The 24,674-nt window shown below is 54.7% G+C and overlaps 2 protein-coding genes and 7 non-coding genes across 11 annotated transcripts; 8 read left to right on the forward strand and 1 right to left on the reverse strand.

The window, feature by feature from the left end:
• The first annotated feature begins 574 nt into the window (after positions 1-574).
• Positions 575-21,298, forward strand: arid4a (AT-rich interactive domain 4A). 3 transcript variants are annotated; one of them, XM_084482510.1, is made up of 25 exons: positions 575-670; positions 1,809-1,855; positions 2,226-2,336; positions 3,414-3,479; positions 3,679-3,769; positions 4,790-4,869; positions 5,330-5,427; positions 6,470-6,602; positions 7,733-7,812; positions 7,960-8,036; positions 8,154-8,332; positions 8,556-8,628; positions 9,551-9,645; positions 10,510-10,607; positions 11,429-11,696; positions 12,488-12,738; positions 12,851-13,021; positions 13,515-13,599; positions 13,982-14,177; positions 14,329-14,388; positions 15,346-17,706; positions 18,597-18,704; positions 19,503-19,676; positions 20,113-20,259; positions 20,781-21,298. In XM_084482510.1, exons 2-25 carry the CDS (start codon positions 1,850-1,852, stop codon positions 20,861-20,863), a joined length of 5,091 nt encoding a protein of 1,696 aa, XP_084338636.1. In that variant the 5' UTR covers positions 575-670; positions 1,809-1,849; the 3' UTR covers positions 20,864-21,298. The 3 variants fall into 3 exon arrangements, with proteins under 3 accessions (XP_084338636.1, XP_084338634.1, XP_084338635.1); XM_084482508.1 differs by lacking the exon at positions 575-670 and adding an exon at positions 1,491-1,688; XM_084482509.1 differs by lacking the exon at positions 575-670 and adding an exon at positions 1,494-1,688 and having other exon boundaries at positions 19,506-19,676.
• On the forward strand, positions 2,973-3,053 carry LOC311362768 (small nucleolar RNA SNORD53/SNORD92). The gene has a single exon (XR_014638846.1). It is a non-coding gene; the product is annotated as a small nucleolar RNA SNORD53/SNORD92 (small nucleolar RNA).
• Positions 4,373-4,454, forward strand: LOC311362775 (small nucleolar RNA SNORD53/SNORD92). The gene has a single exon (XR_014638853.1). It is a non-coding gene; the product is annotated as a small nucleolar RNA SNORD53/SNORD92 (small nucleolar RNA).
• On the forward strand, positions 7,243-7,323 carry LOC311362772 (small nucleolar RNA SNORD53/SNORD92). The gene has a single exon (XR_014638850.1). It is a non-coding gene; the product is annotated as a small nucleolar RNA SNORD53/SNORD92 (small nucleolar RNA).
• LOC311362776 (small nucleolar RNA SNORD53/SNORD92) lies at positions 9,048-9,128 on the forward strand. Its single transcript, XR_014638854.1, has one exon. It is a non-coding gene; the product is annotated as a small nucleolar RNA SNORD53/SNORD92 (small nucleolar RNA).
• Positions 11,106-11,186, forward strand: LOC311362771 (small nucleolar RNA SNORD53/SNORD92). The gene has a single exon (XR_014638849.1). It is a non-coding gene; the product is annotated as a small nucleolar RNA SNORD53/SNORD92 (small nucleolar RNA).
• On the forward strand, positions 12,161-12,241 carry LOC311362773 (small nucleolar RNA SNORD53/SNORD92). The gene has a single exon (XR_014638851.1). It is a non-coding gene; the product is annotated as a small nucleolar RNA SNORD53/SNORD92 (small nucleolar RNA).
• Positions 14,705-14,789, forward strand: LOC311362774 (small nucleolar RNA SNORD53/SNORD92). Its single transcript, XR_014638852.1, has one exon. It is a non-coding gene; the product is annotated as a small nucleolar RNA SNORD53/SNORD92 (small nucleolar RNA).
• Positions 21,299-21,571: 273 nt separating the features above from the next.
• On the reverse strand, positions 21,572-23,540 carry timm9 (translocase of inner mitochondrial membrane 9 homolog). Its single transcript, XM_084481805.1, has 4 exons — positions 23,446-23,540; positions 22,662-22,723; positions 22,474-22,569; positions 21,572-22,088 (listed from the first exon to the last, which is right to left on the reverse strand). Exons 2-4 carry the CDS (start codon positions 22,698-22,700, stop codon positions 21,954-21,956), a joined length of 270 nt encoding a protein of 89 aa, XP_084337931.1. The 5' UTR covers positions 22,701-22,723; positions 23,446-23,540; the 3' UTR covers positions 21,572-21,953.
• Between the last annotated feature and the right edge of the window lie 1,134 nt (positions 23,541-24,674).

Genomic DNA, 24,674 nt, shown 5'->3' on the forward strand with positions numbered 1-24,674 from the left:
GCAGTAATTCCCAGTCAGCTGTTCGGCTTGTCGTGGATTTCGTACAGGTGTCATTTTGTTTCAAACACTCTTTGGAGAGAAATCCCCATTTATGGACTTGTTCTCGCGTTCTTCCGGTTACGTCAGCGCGGAGGCGCCCGCCCACTCGCCACACGAGCGGTGCGCAGCGCGTTTCGCTCCGGCCAACGTCCCCTTCTCGCCTAAAGTTGTAACGAGCTGTCGGGTGTGTCGTGATGTGAACATTTGTGCGCTGTAACACGAAGTTACGAACGTTAAATCGACGCTAAATCGCGCTGTCTGGCGGTCAAGCGGAGTGTTGTTGCTTGGCGTGTTTCATTCCGGACGCTGAACGGGAACCAGCCAATCAGCCGGCGGCGCGGCCTGACGGCAGCCAATCGGCCGCGCCGCCGCCGCCGCCACTCCGCCTGATTGGACGCGCTCGCGCAAAACTCATCCATTTCGTCAAGGCGCCGTGTTCGTATCCGCCAATAGCGACACGGCGAAAGTTCCGTCCAATCGAAACGCAGGGTCCGACGGGCCAATCGCAATTCCCCCTGCGAACGACCGCTCTCGGCGCAGCCAATCGGCGCCCGGGAAACATCGCTCCGGCTCAACAGCTTGTTATTCGCGTTGCGCCTCCGAAGCCAGCGAGCAGGGACCGCCGTCGCATGTAAGTATCGATCAACGTCCTTCACTAAACTAAATATACACGTTTAAATACCCGGGACCGGAGAACGGGGTCCCGTCCTCTCGGCCCGGGACGTTTCTCCACTGCGAAAACAACCCGACTTGCCATTCAATTCCCCGCCGAGGCGGCGCGGAATTGAATGGCAAGTCGGGTTGTTTTCGCAGTGGAGAAATGTATGCGCCTTTTGTGGAAGAAGGTTATTAAATAAATAATAATGACGGTTCCGGGCAGTTCATCTGGTCCCAGGGTCGTGCCGTGAACCGTGATTCCCCCCACCCCCCCGTCCTGCATCGGACTAGTCTCCGAGGGGCATAAAGTGCACCGAGGATGGGCTCTTCTAGTCCCCGTGTCCCGACGCTATGTCTAAAGGTTCCCCTGGTCCAGGAGGAACCCAGCGAGGCAGACCCTCCGCGCGGCTCCTCTAGTCCGTGGCTCCGGGTTCCGCACTCCTCCGCTCCGGGTCCGGGAGGACCGTAAACCCCCCTCCATAAAAAGAGTCGTCTTCGGGGTTAAGTCTCCGTTCTCACGGAGATCGTAAGCCTGACATTCGCATAGCAGCTGTCCGCTGGATCTCACTGTGCTAGTCCCCGGAGCTAGGCTAGGAGGGCTAGCTGCTCTGGTGGGGGGCTAAGCTAGTCGAGCTAGCGCCGCTCTGACATGGTGCACCGCGGCTAAGCTACGGGAGCTAGCGCCGCTCTGACATGGTGCACCGCGGCTAAGCTACGGGGAGCTAGCTGCTCTTGAGGCTAAGCTACCAGTGCTAAGTGCTGTGACATGGTGCGCAGGGCTGTGATGGCGACGTGACACGGACCGACCGAGAGCAAAGCGGGAAGGAACCGCACGCATTGTGTTGCTGCTTCCTGCTCCCGGTTCCACGGACGCTGGATCGTGACGGTCCGGCAGTAGGCCGACACGACCGACCCGTAACCCCGATTTAGACCGCCGAAGCGGGCCGAGTGGGGGAACCGTCGCCGTACTTTTGTGTCTCCGCCACATATGAGTGAGTCTGAGGGGAGGGGGGGGAAGGAATGCGTGAGCTAGAAGTCAATGGCTAGTTCGTTAGCCATCCAGTCTCCTGCAACTCGTACGTCTGCCATACTCGTATTTCTCTCTTTTTCAGGAATTAAAGCTTCGAGCTGGACGCCCTCAAATAGCCTTAAGATGAAGGTACGTGTTCCGGACAGAAACTGGCGCGATCCCTCCTGTAATCAAGCCTTTCGAAATACGACTGGAATTGTATTATTTGTTTGGCTACGTCATGAGGCGTAGCTCCATTCCAGCAGAAATGTGTGTTTATATATTTTTATGGAAATAACAACGTTTACCAGTCTCGGCCCATCTTGGCTATCGTGATGTTTGGGATTTCAAGATGAGTTTGCACATTTATTATTTGGATTTCGAATCCTTCTTTATTCGGTGTCCAGCAATCAACCGTTCTGCAGTTTGGTGAACCAGTGTGATGGCAGTTGGGGCTGGTGTGTTTGCAGGGGTTGGCTCTGTAGACTCAAGTGTGTGTGTGTGTGTGTGTGTGTTGCAGGCGGTGGATGAGCCAGCCTACCTGACTGTAGGGACCGACGTCAGCGCAAAGTACAGAGGGGCCTTCTGTGAAGCTAAGATCAAGACGGTGAAACGCCTGGTCAAAGTGAAGGTAAGACCACCCTCACCTCGCCCCCCACCCCCCTCACCCCCCACCCTGAGACTCACGGTGTGACCCCGGAGCGGAAGGCATCACATGTGCCGACGGCGCCACCGGCACATGATGTCTTCAAGTGAGCGATGGGAGTTTGTTTCACGTACCAGATATTGCCTGGTCTAATTCTTTGTCACAAATCTAAATTTGTATACGTTAGTTGTTCTTTGTCTTATGTTTCTCGCTCTAGGAACAGACTAGGTCTACACACTAGTACTGCAGCAGTAGTACTACACTACCCGCTAGTACTACAAACTAGCACTACAGCACCAACTAGTACTACACTTCCCACTAATACTACGCTACATACTAATACTAACTACCCACCAGCACTACAAACTAGTATTGCAGCACCAACTAGTACTACACTACCCCTTAATACTAACTACCCACTAGTACTGTAGCATCTAGTACTATTCTACCAACAAGTACGACACTACCAACTAATGCTACACTACTGACTAATGCAACACTACTCACTAATGCAACACTACCCACACGCACTAAATCAACAGCAGGACCTCTAGCAGACTAATATGCTACCACAGTACTGACTGGTACCACTGTACTGACAAGGTAACACAGTACTAATGAACGCTATGATGATGCTGAGAATGGTTTCGCAAGCTAGACTGATTCCATGTGATGACACATTTCTCTTGGCTATCTGAGCGCCCCCCCCATAGCCCTTACACTCTCTAGACCCCTACATGTCTAGTGGTTTCCTCGTCGTCGGGGTCTACCAAGCATGTGTCCAATGGCGTGATGCTCCACATCATCACATGGCTTCAGCAGGGTCGTCCGGTAGAGAGATCTGTTTCATGTTTGTGGTTTTGCTTTGTCGAATGATGAAGTAAAACATCTCCATAATTGTTCTTCTCTCTGGGGACTGGTCACGCCCAGAACTGCATGTCCAGCTGCTGGTTGCTAACCTGTTCCTGCTTCTTCTGTCTTTCTCTGCCCGTCTCCCTCCCTCCCTCTGTCTGTCTCTCTCTCTCTCTCTCTGTCTGTCTGTCTCTGTCTCTGTGTCTCCAGGTGGTCCTGAAGGGGGAGAGTACATCGCAGGTGGTCCAGGATGACCAGGTTAAAGGAGCTCTGAGGGTGAGGCACTGCAGGGTTAGGGGTTCTATTCCCTGTGTGGCTCAGTAGGCAGAGCAAGGCACTAACACTGCAGGGTTAGGGGTTATATTCCCTGCAGGTTGATGAAGGCACAAACTGTAGGGATGTGGTCACTACTCCACAGAGTGGCAGACGGTGCCAGGCCTGAGCGCTCCAGGCTGACCGTTGTTATGTCCTGCAGATTGGTTCTACGGTGGAGGTGAGGACCAACGAGGGGCCCTCCACGCAGGCGGTCATCAGCAAGCTGACGGACGCCAGCCTGTACACCGTGGGTCAGTACCAGGGTGCTCCGCAGTCCCACCAGAGTCTCCAGATTCTCAACGTTCTCCTCTCCCAGAGCCAACATTTCCACAGAGCGGGGCCCTTTTGCCGCGCAGACATTTAGTTTGTGTGTGTGTGTCTCTCTGACTCCCCTCCGGTCCGAGCCCGACCAGGTTCAGCAGAGAGCTTCAATGTAGAGCGGGTCACGCGCCCCCGACCAGACGAGCCGCGGAACGCTGCGTAACGGAACGATGAACGGGCACGAGTCACGACACACCACAGCCCGCCTCAGATCCCACTCAGACACACAGCTTTGGGCGTATGGGGGTACTTCTAACGGGAAGGTGGTTTGTACATTGTGCGAAGTTTGCAAAGTTTCAATGAAATTGTACTGCAGCACTTAGCGCTATTCCAGAGCATGTGGAGCAAACACGAGTCTATCCCCCCGGCTGCCAGCCGGTCGTTATTAGTAGAGCTTCTTGACATATTTGGCCTTTGCTCATTTGACGATGACTTCTACCAACTAGTACTACACTAAACACTTTTACTACCAACTAGTACTGCACAAGTCACTACTACTAGCTAGTAGTAACACAATGCCAGAGTACTAACGATGGCTATGATGATGCTGAGACTGGTTTCGCAAAGCAGGACTGATTCCGTGTGATGACACATTTCTCTTGGCTATCTGAGCGTCCCCCTGCCCCCCCCCCCCCCCCCCCCCCAGCCCCTCATGTCTAGTGGTTTCCACCCCCCAGCCGTCACTAGCTTCAGCAGTATCATGCTCTGCTAAAGGCCAAATGACACTTCTGCGCCTGGATATATACAAAGGTCCACGTTGCTACTCGGACCGGTACTCGCCCCCTTTTTTGCCGACGTAAAGACGACCTTGTTTTTTGTTTTTTTTATATCAGTGCATCCATAAAGTCCTCCGCCGCGGTAGAACATGACCTCTGACTCCTGAGGGTGACCTTTAGCTCCTGTCTGCTGCAGTGTCTGTAGCGTGTCTCTGCGTGTGTGTCTCTCCTCAGTGTTTGACGACGGCGATGAGAAGACTCTTCGTCGTACGTCCCTGTGTCTGAAGGGAGAGAGGCACTTTGCAGAGAGCGAGGTAAGACCACCGTGGGCCGCATTGTACAACAAGCTAAAGGCTAAGCTGCTGAACCTACATGCAAGATGAGCTGCTAAGGCAAACTCAAGTCACATAGGCTGGTCCAGCTAGTTGTTGCTGGTTCATACTGATTGTTATTGTTTAGGCTACTACAGACCCTGGACCAGCTGTATTATTGATTATTGTTTAACGTTCTACAGACCCTGGACCAGCTGTATTATTGATTATTGATTATTGTTTAACGTTCTACAGACCCTGGACCAGCTGTATTATTGATTATTGATTATTGTTTAGGCTACCACAGGCTCTGGACCAGCTGTATTATTGGTTATTGATTATTGTTTAACGTTCTACAGACCCTGGACCAGCTGTATTATTGGTTATTGATTATTGTTTAACGTTCTACAGACCCTGGACCAGCTGTATTATTGGTTATTGATTATTGTTTAATGTTCTACAGACCCTGGACCAGCTTCCTCTGACCAACCCGGAACATTTTGGAACTCCTGTGATCGGCAAGAAGTCGAACCGCGGCGGCAGACGCTCCTCCCAGGCTGTGTAAGTTCTGGACCTCAATCTGGTCCCGGCCTCTCTCTGGTCCCGGCCTCTCTCTGGTCCCGGCCTCTCTCTGGTCCCGGCCTCTCTCTGGTCCCGGCCTCTCTCTGGTCTGGGCCTCTGTCTGGTCTGGACCTCTGTCTGGTCTGGGCCTCTGTCTGGTCTGGGCCTCTGTCTGGTCTGGGCCTCTGTCTGGTCTGGACTTCTGTGTGGTCTGGGCCTCTGCAATTGTGTGTTCATTTAATATTTGAGTGTACGGTGAAGAAGCGTACAGCGCGGTTGATGTGATGCCATGCTACTCCTAACTACCGTATTCAACACGGAAGAGCTGACCGGTGGATAACCACTTGGCCAGCTGCTCTAACCGGTAGCATCAATTGGATTATTGGATTATACTTATGCAGGAGCAGTGATGATGCTGAGAAAGGTTTTGCATACAAGACCGAATTCCTGTGATGACACAATTCTGTTGGCTATCTGACCCGCGCATAACCAGACCCCCTCACTAGAGGTTAACCAGACCCCCTCACTAGAGGTTAACCAGACCCCCTCACTAGAGGTTAACCAGACCACACTTTTACTAGAACATACGCCATACTTGGAGCAGGACCTCCAGTTGATGGTTGCCTATCTGTAGAGGTATACTAGATGGATAGTCAAAGACGTAGTTATGGTTAATCAGTCTACTGCCTTGATTAACCCTGTCTTTCTCTAACGGTCTCTCTGTTCTTCTATTTCTTTATCTCTTGTGTTCGTCTGTCTGTCTCTCCTTCCTGTGTGTGTGGGGTTGTGTGTGTGTTGGGGGGTTGTGTGTGTGTGTGTGTGTGTGTGTGTGTGTGTGTTGGGGGGTTGTGTGTGCGTGTGTGTGTGTTGGGGGGTTGTGTGTGCGTGTGTGTGTGTTGGGGGGGTTGTGTGTGCGTGTGTGTGTGTTGGGGGGGTTGTGTGTGCGTGTGTGTGTGTTGGGGGGGTTGTGTGTGCGTGGGTGTGTGTTGGGGGGGTTGTGTGTGCGTGGGTGTGTGTGTGTGTGTGTGTGCGCGCGCTTCAGGGCTGACGAGGAGCATCACTCTTCGTCCAGTGAGGAGGACGAGGAGGACCGGCGGCGGCTGAAGGACGACATCCTGGGCAAGGTCTGCTGTGTCCAGGACACCAGCGACCGCTCGGCCTGGTACCTGGCGCTGGTACGACCGCTGCAGTGATCCGTCACACACACACACACACACACACACACACACACACGACTCACGCTGGGCCAAGACCGCAGACAGCTGCTTCATTAGTTTAGCCTTCTCATGTCGCAAGTCTTTTTTATCCTTAAAATACCGATATGTATACCGTAGGTATTTTACAGATTAAGATTAAGCAGATTACAGATTAAGCAGGCGTGATGTCTTCGTTGTAGGTTGTCTCTATAGTGATGATGTCTTCGTTGTAGGTTGTCTCTATAGTGATGATGTCTTCGTTGTAGGTTGTGTCTCTATAGTGATGATGTCTTTGTTGTAGGTTGTGTCTCTATAGTGATGATGTCTTTGTTGTAGGTTGTGTCTCTATAGTGATGATGTCTTTGTTGTAGGTTGTGTCTCTATAGTGATGATGTCTTTGTTGTAGGTTGTGTCTCTATAGTGATGATGTCTTCGTTGTAGGTTGTGTCTCAATAGCGGTGTTGCTAGGTTCTGTCTCTATAGTGATGATGTGTGGTTGCGTCTATGGCGGTTATTTGTTCTTGTTGCTGGGTTACCAGCTATAACTCTGACTACCTGTCTCTCTGTGGCTGCCTGTCTGTGGCTGCCTGTCTGAAGGTCCGAGCTGGGGGTTGTGCAGGAGGAGTGATGATGCTGAGAATGGTTTCGCATAAAAGTCTGAATTCATGTGACGACACAATTCTCTTGGCTATCTGACCGTACGCATTACTAGCCACACTGGCCACCTCACTCTTGGTTAAGATCACTTATACTACTAACTAACCAGACACACTGACCATTTTACCAGAACCAACTAGATACTTAGGAATAGGACCTCCAGGGGAGGGATACCTATCTGTAGAGGAGGTGCTACTTGTCTCTGTGTGGAGGTGTAACCTGTCTCCATAGCGATGATGCTGTGTTCTCGTTGCTAGTTGGTCTCCATAGCGATGATGCTGTGTTCTCGTTGCTAGGTGGTCTCCATAGCGATGATGCTGTGTTCTCGTCGCTAGGTGGTCTCCATAGCGATGATGCTGTGTTCTAGTTGATAGGTGGTCTCCATAGCGATGATGCTGTGTTCTAGTTGATAGGTGGTCTCCATAGTGATGATGCTGTGTTCTTGTTGCTAGGTGGTGTCTCCCAGCTGTTCGGACGAGATGATGGTAAAGAAAGACCAGTGTCTCATCAGATCCTTCTCGGACTCCAAGTTGTAAGTTGAGCCAAGTTTTTTTAAGTGCACATTAAAAATCATTTTCAACAAAAGTCTCTAGATGGATTTCGGTTGAAACTCGTTCCATATCCGACATCCTGGTCACAGATGAACTTTATATCCCCCCCCACCCCCCCCCCCCGTCAGTTCCACAGTTTCAAGGAAAGACGTCCATGTTGTCGCGGCCGACGGCATCACGAGGCCCGAGTTCTCCTGCAGGAAAGGTAACGTACCGGAATGTACTTTGAATCACTTCCTGTCGTAGGGACACGTAGGTGTACCGCTGGAGTTTCCCCGGCTCACACGCCGCTGTGTCCTGATTGGTTGGTTTGGTTTGGCAGGGCACAAGGCGGCCATGTCCTTCCTGAGGACCCAGGAGGTCCCCGAGCTGTGGAAGATGGACATGAGCCAGATCCTCGACTCCTCCTCCAGCGACGAGGACGACGAGGTCGGGGGGCGGGAGAAGGACAGCGAGGAGGAGGAGGAAGAGGGGAAGAAGAAGAGGAACATCAAAGAGGAGGTGAGGCCGGGTGGATCCAGCGAGCTAGGCGTTGGCTACAGGTTTATCGTCATTGGTGCTAGCGTTAAAGGGCATGAAGCTAGCTGCTGCTAGTCTGTCTTTAGAGGGGCTAGCGTTAAAGGGCATGGAGCTAGCTGCTGCTAGTCTGTCTTTAGAGGTTTTGCGATGGAGAACTTGTTACTAAGCTGTGTGTCTTTTTCTTTGTGTGTGTGTGTGTGTGTAGCCTGAAGAAGAGGCAGACCCAGAAGAGAGAGACCACTTCCTGCAGCAGCTGTACAAGTTCATGGAGGACCGAGGTAACTAGTCCATACTGGACCTCCGTCACACTGGTCCGTAGTGGACCTCCGTCACACTGGTCTGTAGTGGACCTTCGTCACACTGGTCTGTAGTGGACCTCCGTCACACTGGTCCGTAGTGGACCTCCGTCACACTGGTCTGTAGTGGACCTTCGTCACACTGGTCTGTAGTGGACCTTCGTCACACTGGTCCGTAGTGGACCTCCGTCACACTGGTCTGTAGTGGACCTCCGTCACACTGGTCTGTAGTGGACCTCCGTCACACTGGTCTGTAGTGGACCTTCGTCACACTGGTCTGTAGTGGACCTCCGTCACACTGGTCTGTAGTGGACCTCCGTCACACTGGTCTGTAGTGGACCTCCGTCACACTGGTCTGTAATGGACCTCCATCACACTGGTCCAGAGTGTATCTACTATATGAGGAATGATGATTCTGAGAATGGTTTCGCAAACAAGACTGATGTTTTGTGATGTCACGTTTCTCTTGGCTATCTGACCCACAACAACTGCTCCTGTGCTCGGGTGTGAACGGCCAATCGGCATGACGCTTTAACCAGTCACGTGTCCAGCTGTTGACCAGGCGCCGTTTTAGCCACACCTTCTAAAGCCAGTGGTGTGAAAAGATCTCTGTAGAGTTTTATCGAAAAAGGAATACAAGGCAAAAAGTTATGAAAACTTATGATGATGATGAGCAGATATCCAGCTGTTCCATACTGAACCATTTTTTTCTTCATCGTCTGTTGACCCCTTCTGGAGGCTAAGAGTGAACTGGAAGTGGAGACAATACTAGTTAAGCAATGAGTCAAAAAAAATCGATCATGCCCTAAGTAGGCCAGCTCAACCGGGGCACGTCGCAACTAATAACTTGACATTCAAGTTCAAGGACCCCCGTTAATCCTGGCTCTCTGTCACCGTCAACAAGGCACCCCCATCAACAAGCCCCCAGTCCTGGGCTACAAGGACCTGAACCTGTTCAAGCTCTTCAGGCTGGTGTTCCAGCTGGGGGGCTGCCACAGCGTGAGTAGCCCTGACCCCCGGCCTCTCTTGTCGGCCCGTCTCTCTCTCGCCTGGTTCTCCATCACTCTCACTGTCTCTCAGTCTGGCTGTCCTGTGTTCCTCTCTGTGTTTCTCTGCGTGGTCTGTCTGTCTGTCTCTGTGTGTGTGAGAGGCTCATGGTCAGCCTCTGTCTCTCTGTCTTTCTCTGCGTGTGTCTGTCTGTCAGCCTGTCTGTGTGTGGGTGTGATGGATGCTCATGCTCTGTCTGTCTCTCTGTGTGATGGAGGCTTGTGGTCTGTCTGTCTGTCTCTCTGTGTGATGGAGGCTCGCGGTCTGTCTGTCTGTCTCTCTGTGTGATGGAGGCTTGTGGTCTGTCTGTCTGTCTCTGTGTGTGTTTGATGGATGCTCGTGGTCTGTCTGTCTCTCTGTGTGATGGAGGCTCGCGGTCTGTCTGTCTGTCTGTCTCTGTGTGATGGAGGCTTGTGGTCTGTCTGTCTGTCTCTCTCTGTGTGTTTGATGGATGCTCGTGGTCTGTCTGTCTCTCTGTGTGATGGAGGCTTGCGGTCTGTCTGTCTGTCTGTCTGTCTGTCTCTGTGATGGAGGCTCGTGGTCTGTCTGTCTGTCTGTCTGTCTCTCTGAGATGGAGGCTCGTGGTCTGTTTGTCTGTCTGTCTGTCTGTGTGTGTGATGGAGGCTCGTGGTCTGTCTGTCTGTGTGTGTGATGGAGGCTCGTGGTCTGTCTGTCTGTCTGTCTCTCTGTGATGGAGGCTCGTGGTCTGTGTCTGTCTGTCTGTCTGTCTGTCTCTGTGTGATGTAAGCTCGTGGTCTGTCTGTCTGTCTGTCTGTCTATGTGAGGTGGAGGTCCTCATGGTCCTCTGTGTTTCAGATCGAGAGTGGCACCGTGTGGAAGCAGGTGTACGTGGACCTCGGGATCCCCGTGCTGAACTCTGCCGCCTCCTACAACGTCAAGACGGCCTACAGGAAGTAAGAGACCCGCCGCACGCTGCTCCGTCACCTAGAGCGGGTGGAGGACTCTGTAGAGCGGGTGGAGGACTCTGTAGAGCGGGTGGAGGACTCTGTAGAGCGGGTGGAGGACTCTGTAGAGCGGGTGGAGGACTCTCATGTAGAGCGGGTGGAGGACTCTCATGTAGAGCGGGTGGAGGACTCTGTAGAGCGGGTGGAGGACTCTGTAGAGTGGGTGGAGGACTCTGTAGAGCGGGTGGAGGACTCTGTAGAGCGGGTGGAGGACTCTGTAGAGTGGGTGGAGGACTCTGTAGAGCGGGTGGAGGACTCTGTAGAGCGGGTGGAGGACTCTGTAGAGCGGGTGGAGGACTCTGTAGAGCGGGTGGAGGACTCTCATGTAGAGCGGGTGGAGGACTCTGTAGAGCGGGTGGAGGACTCTGTAGAGCGGGTGGAGGACTCTGTAGAGCGGGTGGAGGACTCTCATGTAGAGCGGGTGAAGGTCTCGTGTAGAGCAGGCATGGGGAGTGATGATTCTGAGAATGGTTTCGCAAACGAGACTGATGTTATGTGATGTCACGTTTCTCTTGGCTATCTGACCCACAACAACTGCTCCTGTGCTCGGGTGTGAACGGCCAATCGGCATGACGCTTTAACCAGTCACATGTCCAGCTGTTGGCGAAGGCGCCGTTTTAGCCACGCCTTCTAAAGCCAGTGGTGTGAATAGAAGATCTCTGTAGAGTTTTAATCTACGCGCTGAAGGCTGTGACTCATGTCCCGTTGTGACGGTCAACGTGTGTGTGTGTGTTAACATGTGTGCGTGTCAACGTGTGCGTGTTCCTCAGGTACCTCTACGGCTTCGAGGAGTACTGCCGCTCGGCCTCCATCACCTTCAGGACCATCCACCACAACAACCCCCGCCCCCCCTCCGCGCTGGCCAGTCCCGCGCCGGAGGAGGCGGAGCCCAAGGACCCCGGGCCAATCAGGGTCCAGGCCACCGTGGCGAAGGAGGAGCCAGAGTCGGACGGAGAGAGAGGAGGAGGAGGAGGTGGTGGAGGAGGAGGAGGAGGAGGAGGAGGAGGAGGACTAAGGCGGAGCCTTCCGTCACCCAGGGTGAGTCACTTGCCCCTTGTTACCATAGCAACCAGTTGGAACTCTCAGACTCTTGTCTTTCTCTCTGGACTACCACCTGTCTGTGGCTTTGTCTCTGTGCGACTACCCGTCCGTCACTTTCTGACTGTGTCTGTGGCTACCTGTCTGTCTGTCTGTCTGTGGCTGTCTGTCAGTCTGTGGCTGCCTTTCTGTCTCTCTGTGGCTACCTGTCTGTCTGTGGCTGCCTGTCTGTCTCTCTGTGGCTGTCTCTCTGTGGCTGTCTCTCTGTGGCTGCCTGTCTGTCTGTCTGGCTGCCTGTCTGTCTCTCTGTGGCTGTCTCTCTGTGGCTGCCTGTCTGTCTCTCTGTGGCTGCCTGTCTGTCTCTCTCTGGCTGCCTGTCTGTCTCTCTGTGGCTGTCTCTCTGTGGCTGCCTGTCTGTCTCTCTGTGGCTGCCTGTCTGAAGGTCCGAGCTGGGGGTTGTGCAGGAGGAGTGATGATGCTGAGAATGGTTTCGCATAAAAGTCTGAATTCATGTGACGACACAATTCTCTTGGCTATCTGACCGTACGCATTACTAGCCCCACTGGTCACTCTAGGTTAAGATCACTTATACTACTAACTAACCAGACACACTGACCGTTTTACCAGAACCAACTAGATACTTAGGAATAGGACCTCCAGGGGAGGGATACCTATCTGTAGAGGAGGTGCTATGTGTGCGCGTGTGTCTGTGTGTGTTTAACCTTTGTGTGCGTGTGTGTGTGTGTGTGTGTGTGTGTTTAACCTTTGTGTGCGTCTGTGTGTGTGTTCAGGGGAGGCGGCGATGGCCAGGGAAGTCCGACCGGCGCGACAGCATGTCCCGGATGGAGAGGGACCGACAGAAGGAGGAGAGAGGCGGGGAGACGAGCGGAGAGGAGCAGCGGGAAGGGGAGCGGGTACCGCCCAGGAGACGCAGCCACCGTCGCCACGACGACTCGGACAAGGAGTCCGGGGAGGAGGACGAAGAGGAGGAGGAGGAGGAGGACGAGGATGATGACGAGGACGTGGAGCGACGGAGAGAAAGGTAGAGACTCTCGGCAAACGCCCTCCAGCGGCAACTCTGGTTCCGGACTGTTCTATTGTTCTACGACGGTTCTACATGTTAACACAGTAATGTGTGTGTGTGTGTGTGTCAGGGCTGAGGGGGAGGAGGGCGACGAGGACGAAGACTCGTTGATGGGTACGAAGGTGCGGGTGAAGTACGGCCGGGGGAAGAGCCAGAAGATCTACGAGGCCAACATCAAGAAGATGGACAGCGACGACGGGGACCTGCTCTACCTGGTGCACTACTACGGCTGGAACGTCAGGTCAGACCCCGCGGGAGAAAACCCCACTTTAGATCACATCTCCAGTCTGTTGTAACTCTAGACCAGTCTCTCAAACCACACTTTAGATCACATCTCCAGTCTGTAACTCTAGACCAGTCTCTCAAACCCCACTATAGATCACATCTCCAGTCTGATGTAACTCTAGACCAGTCTCTAAAACCCCACTTTAGATCACATCTCCAGTCTGATGTAACTCTAGACCAGTCTCTAAAACCCCACTTTAGATCACATCTCCAGTCTGATGTAACTCTAGACCAGTCTCTAAAACCCCACTTTAGATCACATCTCCAGTCTTAGATCTTGGCGAACGGGGGGTGTGTTGCTTCACATTTGTTTAGACACAAGCATGATGCTGGAGGCGGGACCTGAAAGTGCGTTTAGAGTTTACAGATCCATCGTTGGCCGGCCTAGCTCGTGCTGGTTGACCGCCGGAGCCAGGTTACCGTGGTGATGATGCTGCTGTGTTCCACAGGTATGACGAGTGGGTGAAGGCCGACCGCATCATCTGGCCCGTGGACAAAGGAGCCACCAAGAGGAGAACTCGGAAGAAACTCAAGGTGAGGATCGTGTCGTCACGGGAACCGTCTGGCTGCCAGCCAGACGGTCGGGCTTTCGTCTTTTATTTAACCGTGGCGCATTTACAGAAATGTTGATTTATGATTATTCAACTGTAGTCCTTTGTCAAGATGTCAAGCTGGGCACAGGATGGCTAAAAACAATAAAAATATATTAGAGAAAACGCACGGCACCAGTGTGCAGGAGGAGTGATGAGGCTGAGACTGGCTTCGAAAACTCCACTGAATGAGTGTGACGACACAATCCTCTTGGCTGTCGCGTGCTTGACGTGCGCTGGCTACCTCCGCGAGGGGTTCTCCACGTCCAGATGTTTGGGAACGGGAGCTCCAGAGCTCGCAGGCTGATCTGTGGTCTCTCCTCCAGAACAAGGAGGACGGCGGCGGCGGCGACCGGGGAGAGGAGGAGAAAGGCCTGATGAAGATGGGGAGCGGGAGACGCGGCCGCCCCCAGACGCGGACCCCTCCGTCCACCAGCTCCGTCCGGAGCTTCTCCAAGACGCCCAGCAGCGACGGCCAGAGCCGCCGCACCGAGAGCTCCCCCACCACGGCCAACGGGGACGGTGAGGAACCTCCAGTCAGATTCTGTTTAGAGTCTGCTAGCTGGCCGTGGTTCTGTAGAGGCAGTCTGTTGTGAGGGTTCTGGTGCGGTATAGTAACCCCCCCCCTCCTCCTCCTCCTCCTCCTCCTCCTCCTCCTCCTCCTCCTCCACAGAAACCCCACGAAGGCGCAACAGAATGTCTGGCGTGTACGACTCTGACCGGCCCTCCTACGGTGAGACACACAAGGACACATCAGCGCACACAAGGACACGCCGCACACGGGGACACACACACGGGGACACAGCGCACAGGAGGACACACACCAGGGACACGCCGCACACGGGGACACACACGAGGGACACAGCGCACAGGAGGACACACACGAGGGACGGGTGTCGCTGGGACTATTAATAATAATACACACACTGACACCGCTTAGCGACACGCATCAATACTCTGGTGGACAACCGTTAAGACACGACATGAAAAGAACTACAGAGCTGTGGCTCTATGACTACCTGTGTGTGTGGAGCTGGGGGGTTGTGCGGGAGGCGTGATGATTGCACTGAGAATGGTTTCGCATAAAAAGACTGAATTCATGTGATGACACAATTCTCTTGGCTATCTGACCGTACGCATTACGAGCCCCACTGGCCACCTCACGAGTGGTTAAACAGATCAGACTTATGCTAACTTGGAACTTTTATCAGAAGAAATTGGAGGTTTTAGAATAGGAACTCTAGGTAATGGTAACCTATCTGTAGAGGCGTTGCCTCTCTGTCTCTGTGGTTGCTAGGTTGTGTGTCCATAGCGATGATGCTGTGTTCATGTTGCTAGGTGGTCTCCATAGCGATGATGCTGTGTTCTTGTTGCTAGGTGGTCTCCATAGCGATGATGCTGTGTTCTTGTTGCTAGGTGGTCTCCATAGCGATGATGCCGTATCCTTGTTGCTAGGTTGTATCTATAGCAACGATGCTGTGTTGTTGCAAGTTGGTTTCCTTGTATAGTATGACTGTTTTGGTACTGATCATCAGGTCATGAACTGACGCCCATCCCTGACACACACACACACTACTACACACTCTACACACTCACTACTACACACTCACTACTACACACTCACTACTACATTACTAAAAAAAATTATTAATAATTTAATAATACTAACGTGTATTCCGTCTCACCGCAGAGGATTCTGGGAACTCGTCAGAAGACAGCGGCTCAGAGGACGCTCCGCCCCATCTCCGGGAGGAGGCGGAGCTTAATGAGGAGGAGGAGGGGCTTAATGCCGAGGCCAAGCTCAAAGAGGAGGAGCCAGAAGAGGAGCCGGACCCGAGGGAAGACACGGCCCTCTCGGGGGGGGAGGGGCCCAAGGACGACGAGGCGGAGCGCGGCGGGTCCGACGTCGGACTGCCCCCCCCCGCTGGCAACACAGCCGTTGCCTCGGCAACGGTGGAACCGGCCACGGCCGCTGCGACCCCGTGCCCCAGCGTCCCCCAGGAGCAGGAGGCCCGGGGCCCGTCGGAAAGGAGGGAGCCGCAGAGGGGGGAGGAGCCCGAGTCTGGGAGCGCCATGTCTCCTGGCCACAACAAGATGTCTCCCAGTCACAACAAGATGTCCCCTAGCCACCTCAAGATGTCACCTAGCCACAAGATGTCCCCTAGCCACCTCAAGATGTCACCTAGCCACAAGATGTCCCCTAGCCACCTCAAGATGTCCCCTAGCCACCTCAAGATGTCCCCTAGCCACAAGATGACCCCTAGCCACCTCAAGGTGTCTCCTTGTCTCCCGGACAAGCAGCCGGACCCGTCGGTCGAAGCCTCTCCCAAGCCCAAAGGCCGCAGGTCAAACGCAAAAGAGATTGGTTCTGAAACTCCACCCAGAGCCCCGCCCACCAGCTCCATGACCCCGCCCACCAGCTCCATGACCCCGACCGCCAGCTCGATAACCCCGGCCACTAGCTCGACGACCCCGCCCACCAGCTCAAAAACTCCGCCCATCAGCTCAATGACCCCGCCCGCCAGCTCGATGACCTCGCCCACTAACTTGCTGACCACGCCCACTAGTTCGACCACCACCCCCCCGCCCGCCAGCACAATCACCCCGCCCACCTGCACTACGACCGCGCCCAACAACAGCTCAACTCGGACCCCTCCCTCCCCCCACACCACGACGACGACGACGACCGCTCCCCCTTGCCCGACGACCACGCCCGGCGGCAACGCCAGGTCTCCGCCTACCTCCAGTAGAGTGACTCCACCCGTTACCTCCTCCGCGACTCCTCCTCCCGCCGCGGCGGTGAGCCCGCCCACCGGTGGAGCGCCGGTCGCCTCGCCCCCGAAGAACCCCGCCAGGGTTCTGCCCGCTCCCGCCGCGACCACGCCACCCACCAAGGTCATGGCCCCGCCCTCCAACCATACGACTCCTCCCGCTCACGCCGTGGCCCCGCCCACCGGCGCCGTGCCTCACGCCGCCAGCCCCTCGGCGGCGTCTCCTCTGCGGGGCGGCGGCGGCGGCCTGTTGAAGCGGCAGGACGAGCCCATGGTGGTCCTGCACTGCCTGCCGGCCCAGCACCTCCCCGCGGAGCCGCCGCCGCCGCCGCCCCCGCCCACCTCCTCCTCCCTGGACTCGGACACGGACTCGGCCCCGGAGGACACGGACTCCCTGGGGCCCGAGGACGGCCTGGCCCTGTGGGGGGGCAACATGGTCAACATGGTCAGCATGGCCGCCAAGCGCAAGGCCCTGGAGCAGCCCGGCGCCGACAAGAAGGTCCGCCTGGAGCAGACCCCCGCCCCGGGGGACCACCACCACCACCACCACCACCACCACCACCCGCGTGGTGGTGGTGGTCCGAGACCCGCCCAGGCCCCGCCTCCTCGCACGCCCCCCAGGCCCGCCCACGTCCAGGCTCAGACTCCTCCCAGGGCGGCGCAGACGCCCCCTAGACCCGCCCACGCGCTGTCGCAGACGCCTCCTAGGCCCGCCCACGTCCTGGCTCAGGTGGCGGTCGTCCCGCCCTCGGAAGCCCGGGCCAGGGCGGCGGAGTGGAGGGAGGAGCAGGCCCCGCCGCCGCCGCCGCCTCCTCCGACGGCCGGCGGCCGCAAGCCAGAGCCACCGGCGCCGCCGCCCGCCAGTAGAGGGGCCGTCCTCCACCCGGTCCCGCGGCCGGGCCCCACGGAGCAGCTCCTCCTCCACCCCCCCCAGGGTCCCACAATACAGCACTACACGCCCACCCACCGGCAGGGCCCCACCGCGCAGCAGGGCCCCGCCGCGCAGCTCCATCAGCAGGCCCAGCCGCAGCAGCAGCAGCAGCAGAGCGCCGTGCCCGAGGAGATGGGCCCTCAGATGGACCCCGAGGCCCTGGTGTGTCACGAGGTGGACCTGGACGACCTGGACGAGAAGGAGAAGGCCCCCCCCTCGGGGAAGGTCCTCTACCAGAGCCCCGCCCCCGGCCCGGCGCCGGCCCCGCCCCCGGCGGACCAGCCCCGCCTCCAGGAGGAGGCCCCGGAGGACCAGCCCAACCTGTCGCCCTACGAGGGCAAGGACCGAGGTACACACCGCTACACACACACACACACACACACACACTCTGTCACCGCTACACACTCTGTCCCCACTACTACACACTGTGTCACTGCTACACACACACTGTCACCGCTACACACTGTGTCACTGCTACACACACACACACACACACACACACACACACACACACACACACACACACACACACACACACACTCTGTCTCCGCTACACACGGTGTCACCCCCGCTACACACACACACACTCTGTCCCCACTACACACTCTGTCACCGCTACACACTCTGTCACCGTTACACACACACTGTGTCTCCGCTACACACACACACACACTCTGTCACCATTACACACTACACACACACTCTGTCCCCACTACTACACACTCTGTCCCCACTACGACACACTCTGTCCCCACTACTACACACTCTGTCCCTACTACTACACACTCTGTCCCTACTACTACACACTCTGTCCCCACTACTACACACTCTGTCACTACTACACACTCTGTCCCCACTACTACACACTCTGTCCCCACTACTACACACTCTGTCCCCACTACTACACACTCTGTCACTACTACACACTCTGTCCCCACTACTACACACTCTGTCCCCACTACTACACACTCTGTCACTACTACACACTGTGTCCCCACTACTACACACTCTGTCACTACTACACACTCTGTCCCCACTACTACACACTCTGTCCCCACTACTACACACTCTGTCACTACTACACACTGTGTCCCCACTACTACACACTCTGTCACTACTACACACTCTGTCCCCACTACTACACACTCTGTCCCCACTACTACACACTCTGTCCCCACTACTACACACTCTGTCCCCACTGCTCCACACTAACGTTGTGTTGTCGTGCCGACCCCTCAGGTCAGAAGCGTCTGATGGACGGGAACCAGAACCCCTCGGCTAAGAAAGCCAAACGCAGCCAGAAGAGAGCCGACGGCGGCGGGGGCAAGACGGACCGGAACGGCACCGGTAGGCCTACCTCTCTCTCTCTCGCTCTCCCTCCCTCCCTCCCTCCCTCTCTCCCTCTCCCATTCCCTCCCTCTCTTACTCTCGCCCTCTCCCTCTCCCTCCTTCTCTCTCTTCCTCCCTCCCTCTCCCTCCCTCTCGCCCCCTCCCTCCCTCCCTCTCCCTCCCTCCCTTCCTCTCTCGCTCTCCCTCTCCCTCCCTCTCTCTCGCCCTCTCCCTCTCCCTCTCTCTCTCCCTCACCCTCTGAGGCTCCAACGCAGTCGATTGGTGGATTAAATGATGTCTTAAAGGTCCCATATCACACCACCAGGTGTGAGTGTGATTGGCCGTTACAAGCCGTTTCGGAAAATCTGCCTCTCCTGACATCACAGGTGTGTGTGTGTGTCCACCTAGATGTGTGACGGGATAGATGAGCAACATATGCTGGGTAGGGCTGGTGGACTGATCACGGCTAATCAAACTCACACCCGGCGGTATAATATGGGACCTGTTAACTGAATGACTGATGATCACTGAACCAACCGAGGACGGGTTCGGTGGAGGTGAAGTTAAGACGTCACGTTGACGACGTGTGTCCGTCTCTCCCTGCCTCCCTCCCTCCCTCCCTCCCTCACGTTGACGACGTGTGTCCGTCCCTCCCTCCCTCCCTCCCTCACGTTGACGACGTGTGTCTGTCTCTCTCTCCCTCCCTCCCTCCCTCCCTCACCTTGACGACGTGTGTCCCTCTCTCCCTCCCTCTCTCCCTCTCTCTCTCCCTCCCTCCCTCCCTCCCTCCCTCCCTCACGGCCGTCTCCTCCCCAGCAGCTCAGAGCAGTGACAGCGAGGACCCCTCCGCCCCGGAGCCGCCCCCGGCGCCCGACCAGACCAAGCTGTGCACCCCCGTGAAGCAGGCCCTCTCCACCAGGGGGGGGAAGCCCACCCGCTCCCCGCAGATGTCCTCGCCGCACCGGACCTACAAGTGGTCCTTCCCGCTCGGTAGGCTTCTGCAGGCAGGCCTGTGATGGCCCTCGGTAGGCCTGTGATGGCCCTCGGTAGGCCTCTAGGCAGAATTGTGATGGCCCTCGGTAGGCCTCTAGGTAGGCCTGTGATGGCCCTCGGTAGGCCTCTAGGCAGAATTGTGATGGCCCTCGGTAGGCCTCTAGGTAGGCCTGTGATGGCCCTCGGTAGGCCTCTAGGTAGGCCTGTGATGGCCCTCGGTAGGCAGGCCTCTAGGTAGGCCTGTGATGGCCCTCGGTAGGCAGGCCTCTAGGTAGGCCTGTGATGGCCCTCGGTAGGCCTCTCTAGTGACGGGTCGTGTGTCGGGCGGTCCCGTCCAGCGCCACAGAACCTTCATGTCCACAGACAGACAGACAGCCTCCTGCTCACGCTGCACCCTGTCTGTCCCCCTCTCTGTCTCTCTCTGCTCCTCCAGACGAGCTGGACCGGATGTCCAGCAGCGAGCGCGTCTCCTTCCTGCAGGACAAGCTGCAGGAGATCAGGAAGTACTACCTGAGCCTCAAGTCAGAGGTGGCCTCCATCGACCGCCGCCGCAAGAGGCTCAAGAAGAAGGAGAGGGAAGGTACGGTCTCTCTCTCTCTAGTGTCTCTCTACCTCTCTCTCTCTCTAGTGTCTAACACCAGTGTCTCTCTACCTCTCTCTAGTGTCTAACACCAGTGTCTCTCTACCTCTCTCTCTAGTGTCTAACACCAGTGTCTCTCTACCTCTCTCTCTAGTGTCTAACACCAGTGTCTCTCTACCTCTCTCTCTAGTGTCTAACACCAGTGTCTCTCTACCTCTCTCTCTAGTGTCTAACACCAGTGTCTCTCTACCTCTCTCTCTAGTGTCTAACACCAGTGTCTCTCTACCTCTCTCTAGTGGCGAACACCAGTGTACCTCTACCTCTCTCTAGTGTCTCTCTCTCTCGTGTCTAACACCAGTGTCTCTCTACCTCTCTCTAGTGTCTCTCTCTCTCGTGTCTAACACCAGTGTCTCTCTACCTCTCTCTAGTGTCTCTCTCTCTAGTGTCTAACGCCAGTGTCTCTCTACCTCTCTACCTCTCTCTAGTGTCTAACACCAGTGTCTCTCTACCTCTCTCTCTAGTGTCTAACACCACAGTGTCGACCTCGTCGGGGTCAGAGGGCATGACCCCTCCCCAGAGCTCCGTGGCGGTGGAGTGCAGGTGATGACACGCCCCCCCCAGCCCTCTCCCCCTCCCCTCCCCCCCCCTCCTCCTCCTGCTGGGGGCACTCCGGGACACCTGATTGGTTTACTGAATAGCACCTGAACCCGCCCACCCAGGACACAAGGCCCCCGCCCTCCACTGGCGAGGGAGGGAGGGAGTAGGTGTCACCCGGTTTCCATGGCAACCCCCCTTCCCCCCGAGACATATGACGTATTTATTCCCTCTTTTCTACATCTGCTTCCAGCTCCGTGGACATGTATTTGAAAGATGCATTTTACACAACTGTAAATGATTTCTATAATTTTTGTATGACAGCCACCTTTGTAGCGGTATATTCAGAATGATTGTTTTCTATGTTTTGTTAGCGCTCCGGAGAGCCGTGTAAATACTGAGACGTGCCCTTGTTGTATCTTTATGTAAAATAAAAACAGAGCTCTCTTCGTTTCTAATAAAGCTTTTAAATATGATCACCGCCGCCCTCCCCCTCCTCTCTCCCTCTCTCGCCTCCTCACGTCACTATACCAGGGACCTCCATGTGTACGGTGAATCGTTGGGTGTCTACAGGATCAATCTGTGTCCATTTGTATATTTCTTTACCGGAACATAGTTGCTGTAGCGCCCTCTGTAGGATGGAACAGTTGTTGCCACGGAGAAGTGTTTTTAATAGTATTGCAGCTTCTAGCATCACTAGCAGCTGTTCACATCTAGAACTTTCTGTTATCTTCAGTGAGGAAAGCAACATCTGGGTAACTGAAGTAACATTTATTTTAAACAAGATACACAGAATAATCCTGAACGTAAACAAAAGTCCCAGGTCTTGGTCACATGTTCCGCTGCTTCCTGTACACACAGGAAATTGATAAGACCAAATCCCGGGGGGGAGGATGGGGGAGGGAGAGTGACTTCAACCAATGGGAAGCTCTCCTTTCAGAGCGCTCCTACAGCCTGTGGCAGAACAGTTCCTGGGGGTCTCGGGGTCGAGATGAGAAGTTGGTGATGGAACTGAAATGGTGCCGGACCCCCCCGAGACCAGCGCTGGAGTCCTCCTGGAGGTGGGGTGAGGTGGGGCTGGACCAGCAGCTCGGGACCCACTAGTGGGGCTGGACCAGCAGGCCGGCCTTGGCCGCCAGCGCCTCGTTCTGCTGGATGTGGTACTCCTGGAAGCGCATGGAGATCCTCTGGGTCATCTTCAGGTACTTCTGGAGGCAGCTCTCAGAGCAGCTGGTCTGGGGGAGGGAGGGAGGAGGGAGATGAGATCTCAGAACAGCTGGTCTGGGGGAGGGAGGAGGAAGATGAGAAGATATGCAGCTGGTCTGGGGAGGAGGAAGATGAGAAGATATGCAGCTGGTCTAGGGAGGAGGAAGATGAGAAGATATGCAGCTGGTCTGGGGAGGAGGAAGATGAGAAGATATGCAGCTGGTCTAGGGAGGGAGGAGGAAGATGAGAAGATATGCAGCTGGTCTGGGGAGGGAGGAGGAAGGTGAGCAACTCTCAAAGCAGCTGGTCTGGGGAGGAAGATGAGAAGATATGCAGCTGGTCTAGGGAGGAGGAAGATGAGCAACTGGTATGGAGATGCAGAAATGAGACAAGGGTGTTGAAGGACCCGTTTACCTCCTCAGGCCTCACGTCCCTGCTGGTGAAGTCCTTCACACAGTCCATGAAGCAGTTCTCCGTCAGCTTGTTGTACGTTCCCAGGAACTCCTTGAACTGTTCAACACACACACACAACGTCACGTTATTCTCCAGCCCCACAGGGAGTTCAGCCAGCCAGGCGGACGGGATGGGATGGGAGGCCTCACCTGTTTGATTTGGTCCGATTCGGTCGCCTGAGCAGCCATCGTTTATAGCAGCGACGGGGAAACTGTGGACACGAACAGACGGATAAGCAGCATAATCTACAGAGACCCCACTCCATCACTAAGCTCGATCATAAAGTAGAGACTGCTACACAGAATCCGTGTCGGTTATCAACACAATACACACTTTCCTTAGTCACACGCGACTCGTGAGTGAAGACGCAGCTATGGTTTTCATTGCCACACATCAAGAACTAAAACATTGAGACATCGCTACCGAACTAAAGGGTGGTAGAAGCTGTAGGTTTGTAGTGGACTGGACCAATGATCCGATCCACGGAATGCCCATCCTTTAACCAACCACCTGAATCATCACACACGAGTTCCCCGTGTCGGCACCTAAGCTTGTGTGATCAACCAAGAAGACTGACTATGACCAAGTAGATCCACATCATCAGTGTAGGTTTCGTTTCCTACCCGGCTCTGTACTAGAGGCCAACATAGTGAGCTCTGCAGGGTATAATAATAATAATGTTAACCACTGAAGTTCCCTACAGAAGCAGAGTGACCCTGAGACTCTGAGGGTCTCCTTGTCGACCATCATGTTAACGTCCAGCTCCCTCCTCTCAGTGGACGAGCTCGGAGCGTTCCTGTGTGGGTAACCTTCAGGAACCGTGTGATCGCACGGGCTCCGGGACCCTGGAAGCTAACAGGAGAACCTCCGGACATCTCCGGCCACCAGCGGACCTAGAGTCCCATCGAGCCCACGGTCAAAGCGTCTTCCTACCTGTCTATGTCAGCAAACAAGAGGGAGGAAATTGTGAAGAAGGATTGTGGACCCAAGGACATGTGACAGCGAAGACGGGGAATACTTCCGGTTGGAAAATTGGTCGATCGTTTTCAAAGTAAAAGCCCAACCCCCTGTTTGCTTCTCGTGTTGTATTTTATCAGGATTTTATTTTGAAACTTTAGATTATCAACGGTGATTATTGGAACGTACAGTCAACAACGAGCTTGATAAATATATAAAATAACAACAGTTTTAATACAAATATATATTGCCTTTTATATTTTATATGTTTTCTCCAAAAATATTTTGATTTCCTTAGATAAATAAATTAATGATAAACAAATTGTGTATTTATATTAGTTTCAATAAACAATGCTCTGTTTATTGAAATAATGAACCTTCATTTCAATATTCAACCTTATGATACACGAAATAAACGTATGAATACGATAAATATATATATTTATCTAGATGTAGCTGATACAAATTGGTGCAAGATATAGCAACTATATCTGATATCTAATTGGAACGCACCCGAGGCCACGAAAACAGGAAGTTATCGAATTGGAACGCACCCGACGCCACGGAAACCGGAAGTGGTCGAATTGTTGTCAGCAACAACTGCTGTCTGTTATTCCCTGCTTTCTTTGTCGCTTGAGGTAAACAATGTGTCCGCGGTTTGGGGTCTGAGCCTCGGGAGGTTCCTCCGTCGTTTACACATAGACCGCTGAGGAGATTTTAGCGAGCTGGTTGTTCTTCTCGTTTCTTGTTTCTTTTTTTCGTTGTTGGCGAAGCGGGAAATTTGAAAACATCGTCCGGCTCGGCTTCCGTAGCGCGACCACAACACGACGCCTCGTCCTCATCCTCAACACAACACCTCACCCTCAACACAACACGACGCCTCATCTTCAACACGACACCTGTACGTTATGATGGACGTCATGAGGACGTTCTCCTGGGTACCGGGTGAGAGCGGGCTGGAGGACGTGTCCACCTGCAGCTCTGATGCCGGAGACGTCCTTATCCGCTCGACCACCACAGCCCTGTCCACCCGAAACCCCCACCACCAAGACCAGTATAGACCCAGCCACCAGGACCAGTATAGACCCAGCCACCAGGACCAGTATAGACCCAGCCACCAGGACCAGTATAGACCCAGCCACCAAGACCAGTCCAAACCCAGCCACCAAGACCAGTCCAGACCCAGCCACCAAGACCAGTCCAGA

Source organism: Micromesistius poutassou (assembly GCF_964030765.1).
Source record: "Micromesistius poutassou genome assembly, chromosome: 17".
NCBI lineage: Eukaryota > Metazoa > Chordata > Actinopteri > Gadiformes > Gadidae > Micromesistius > Micromesistius poutassou.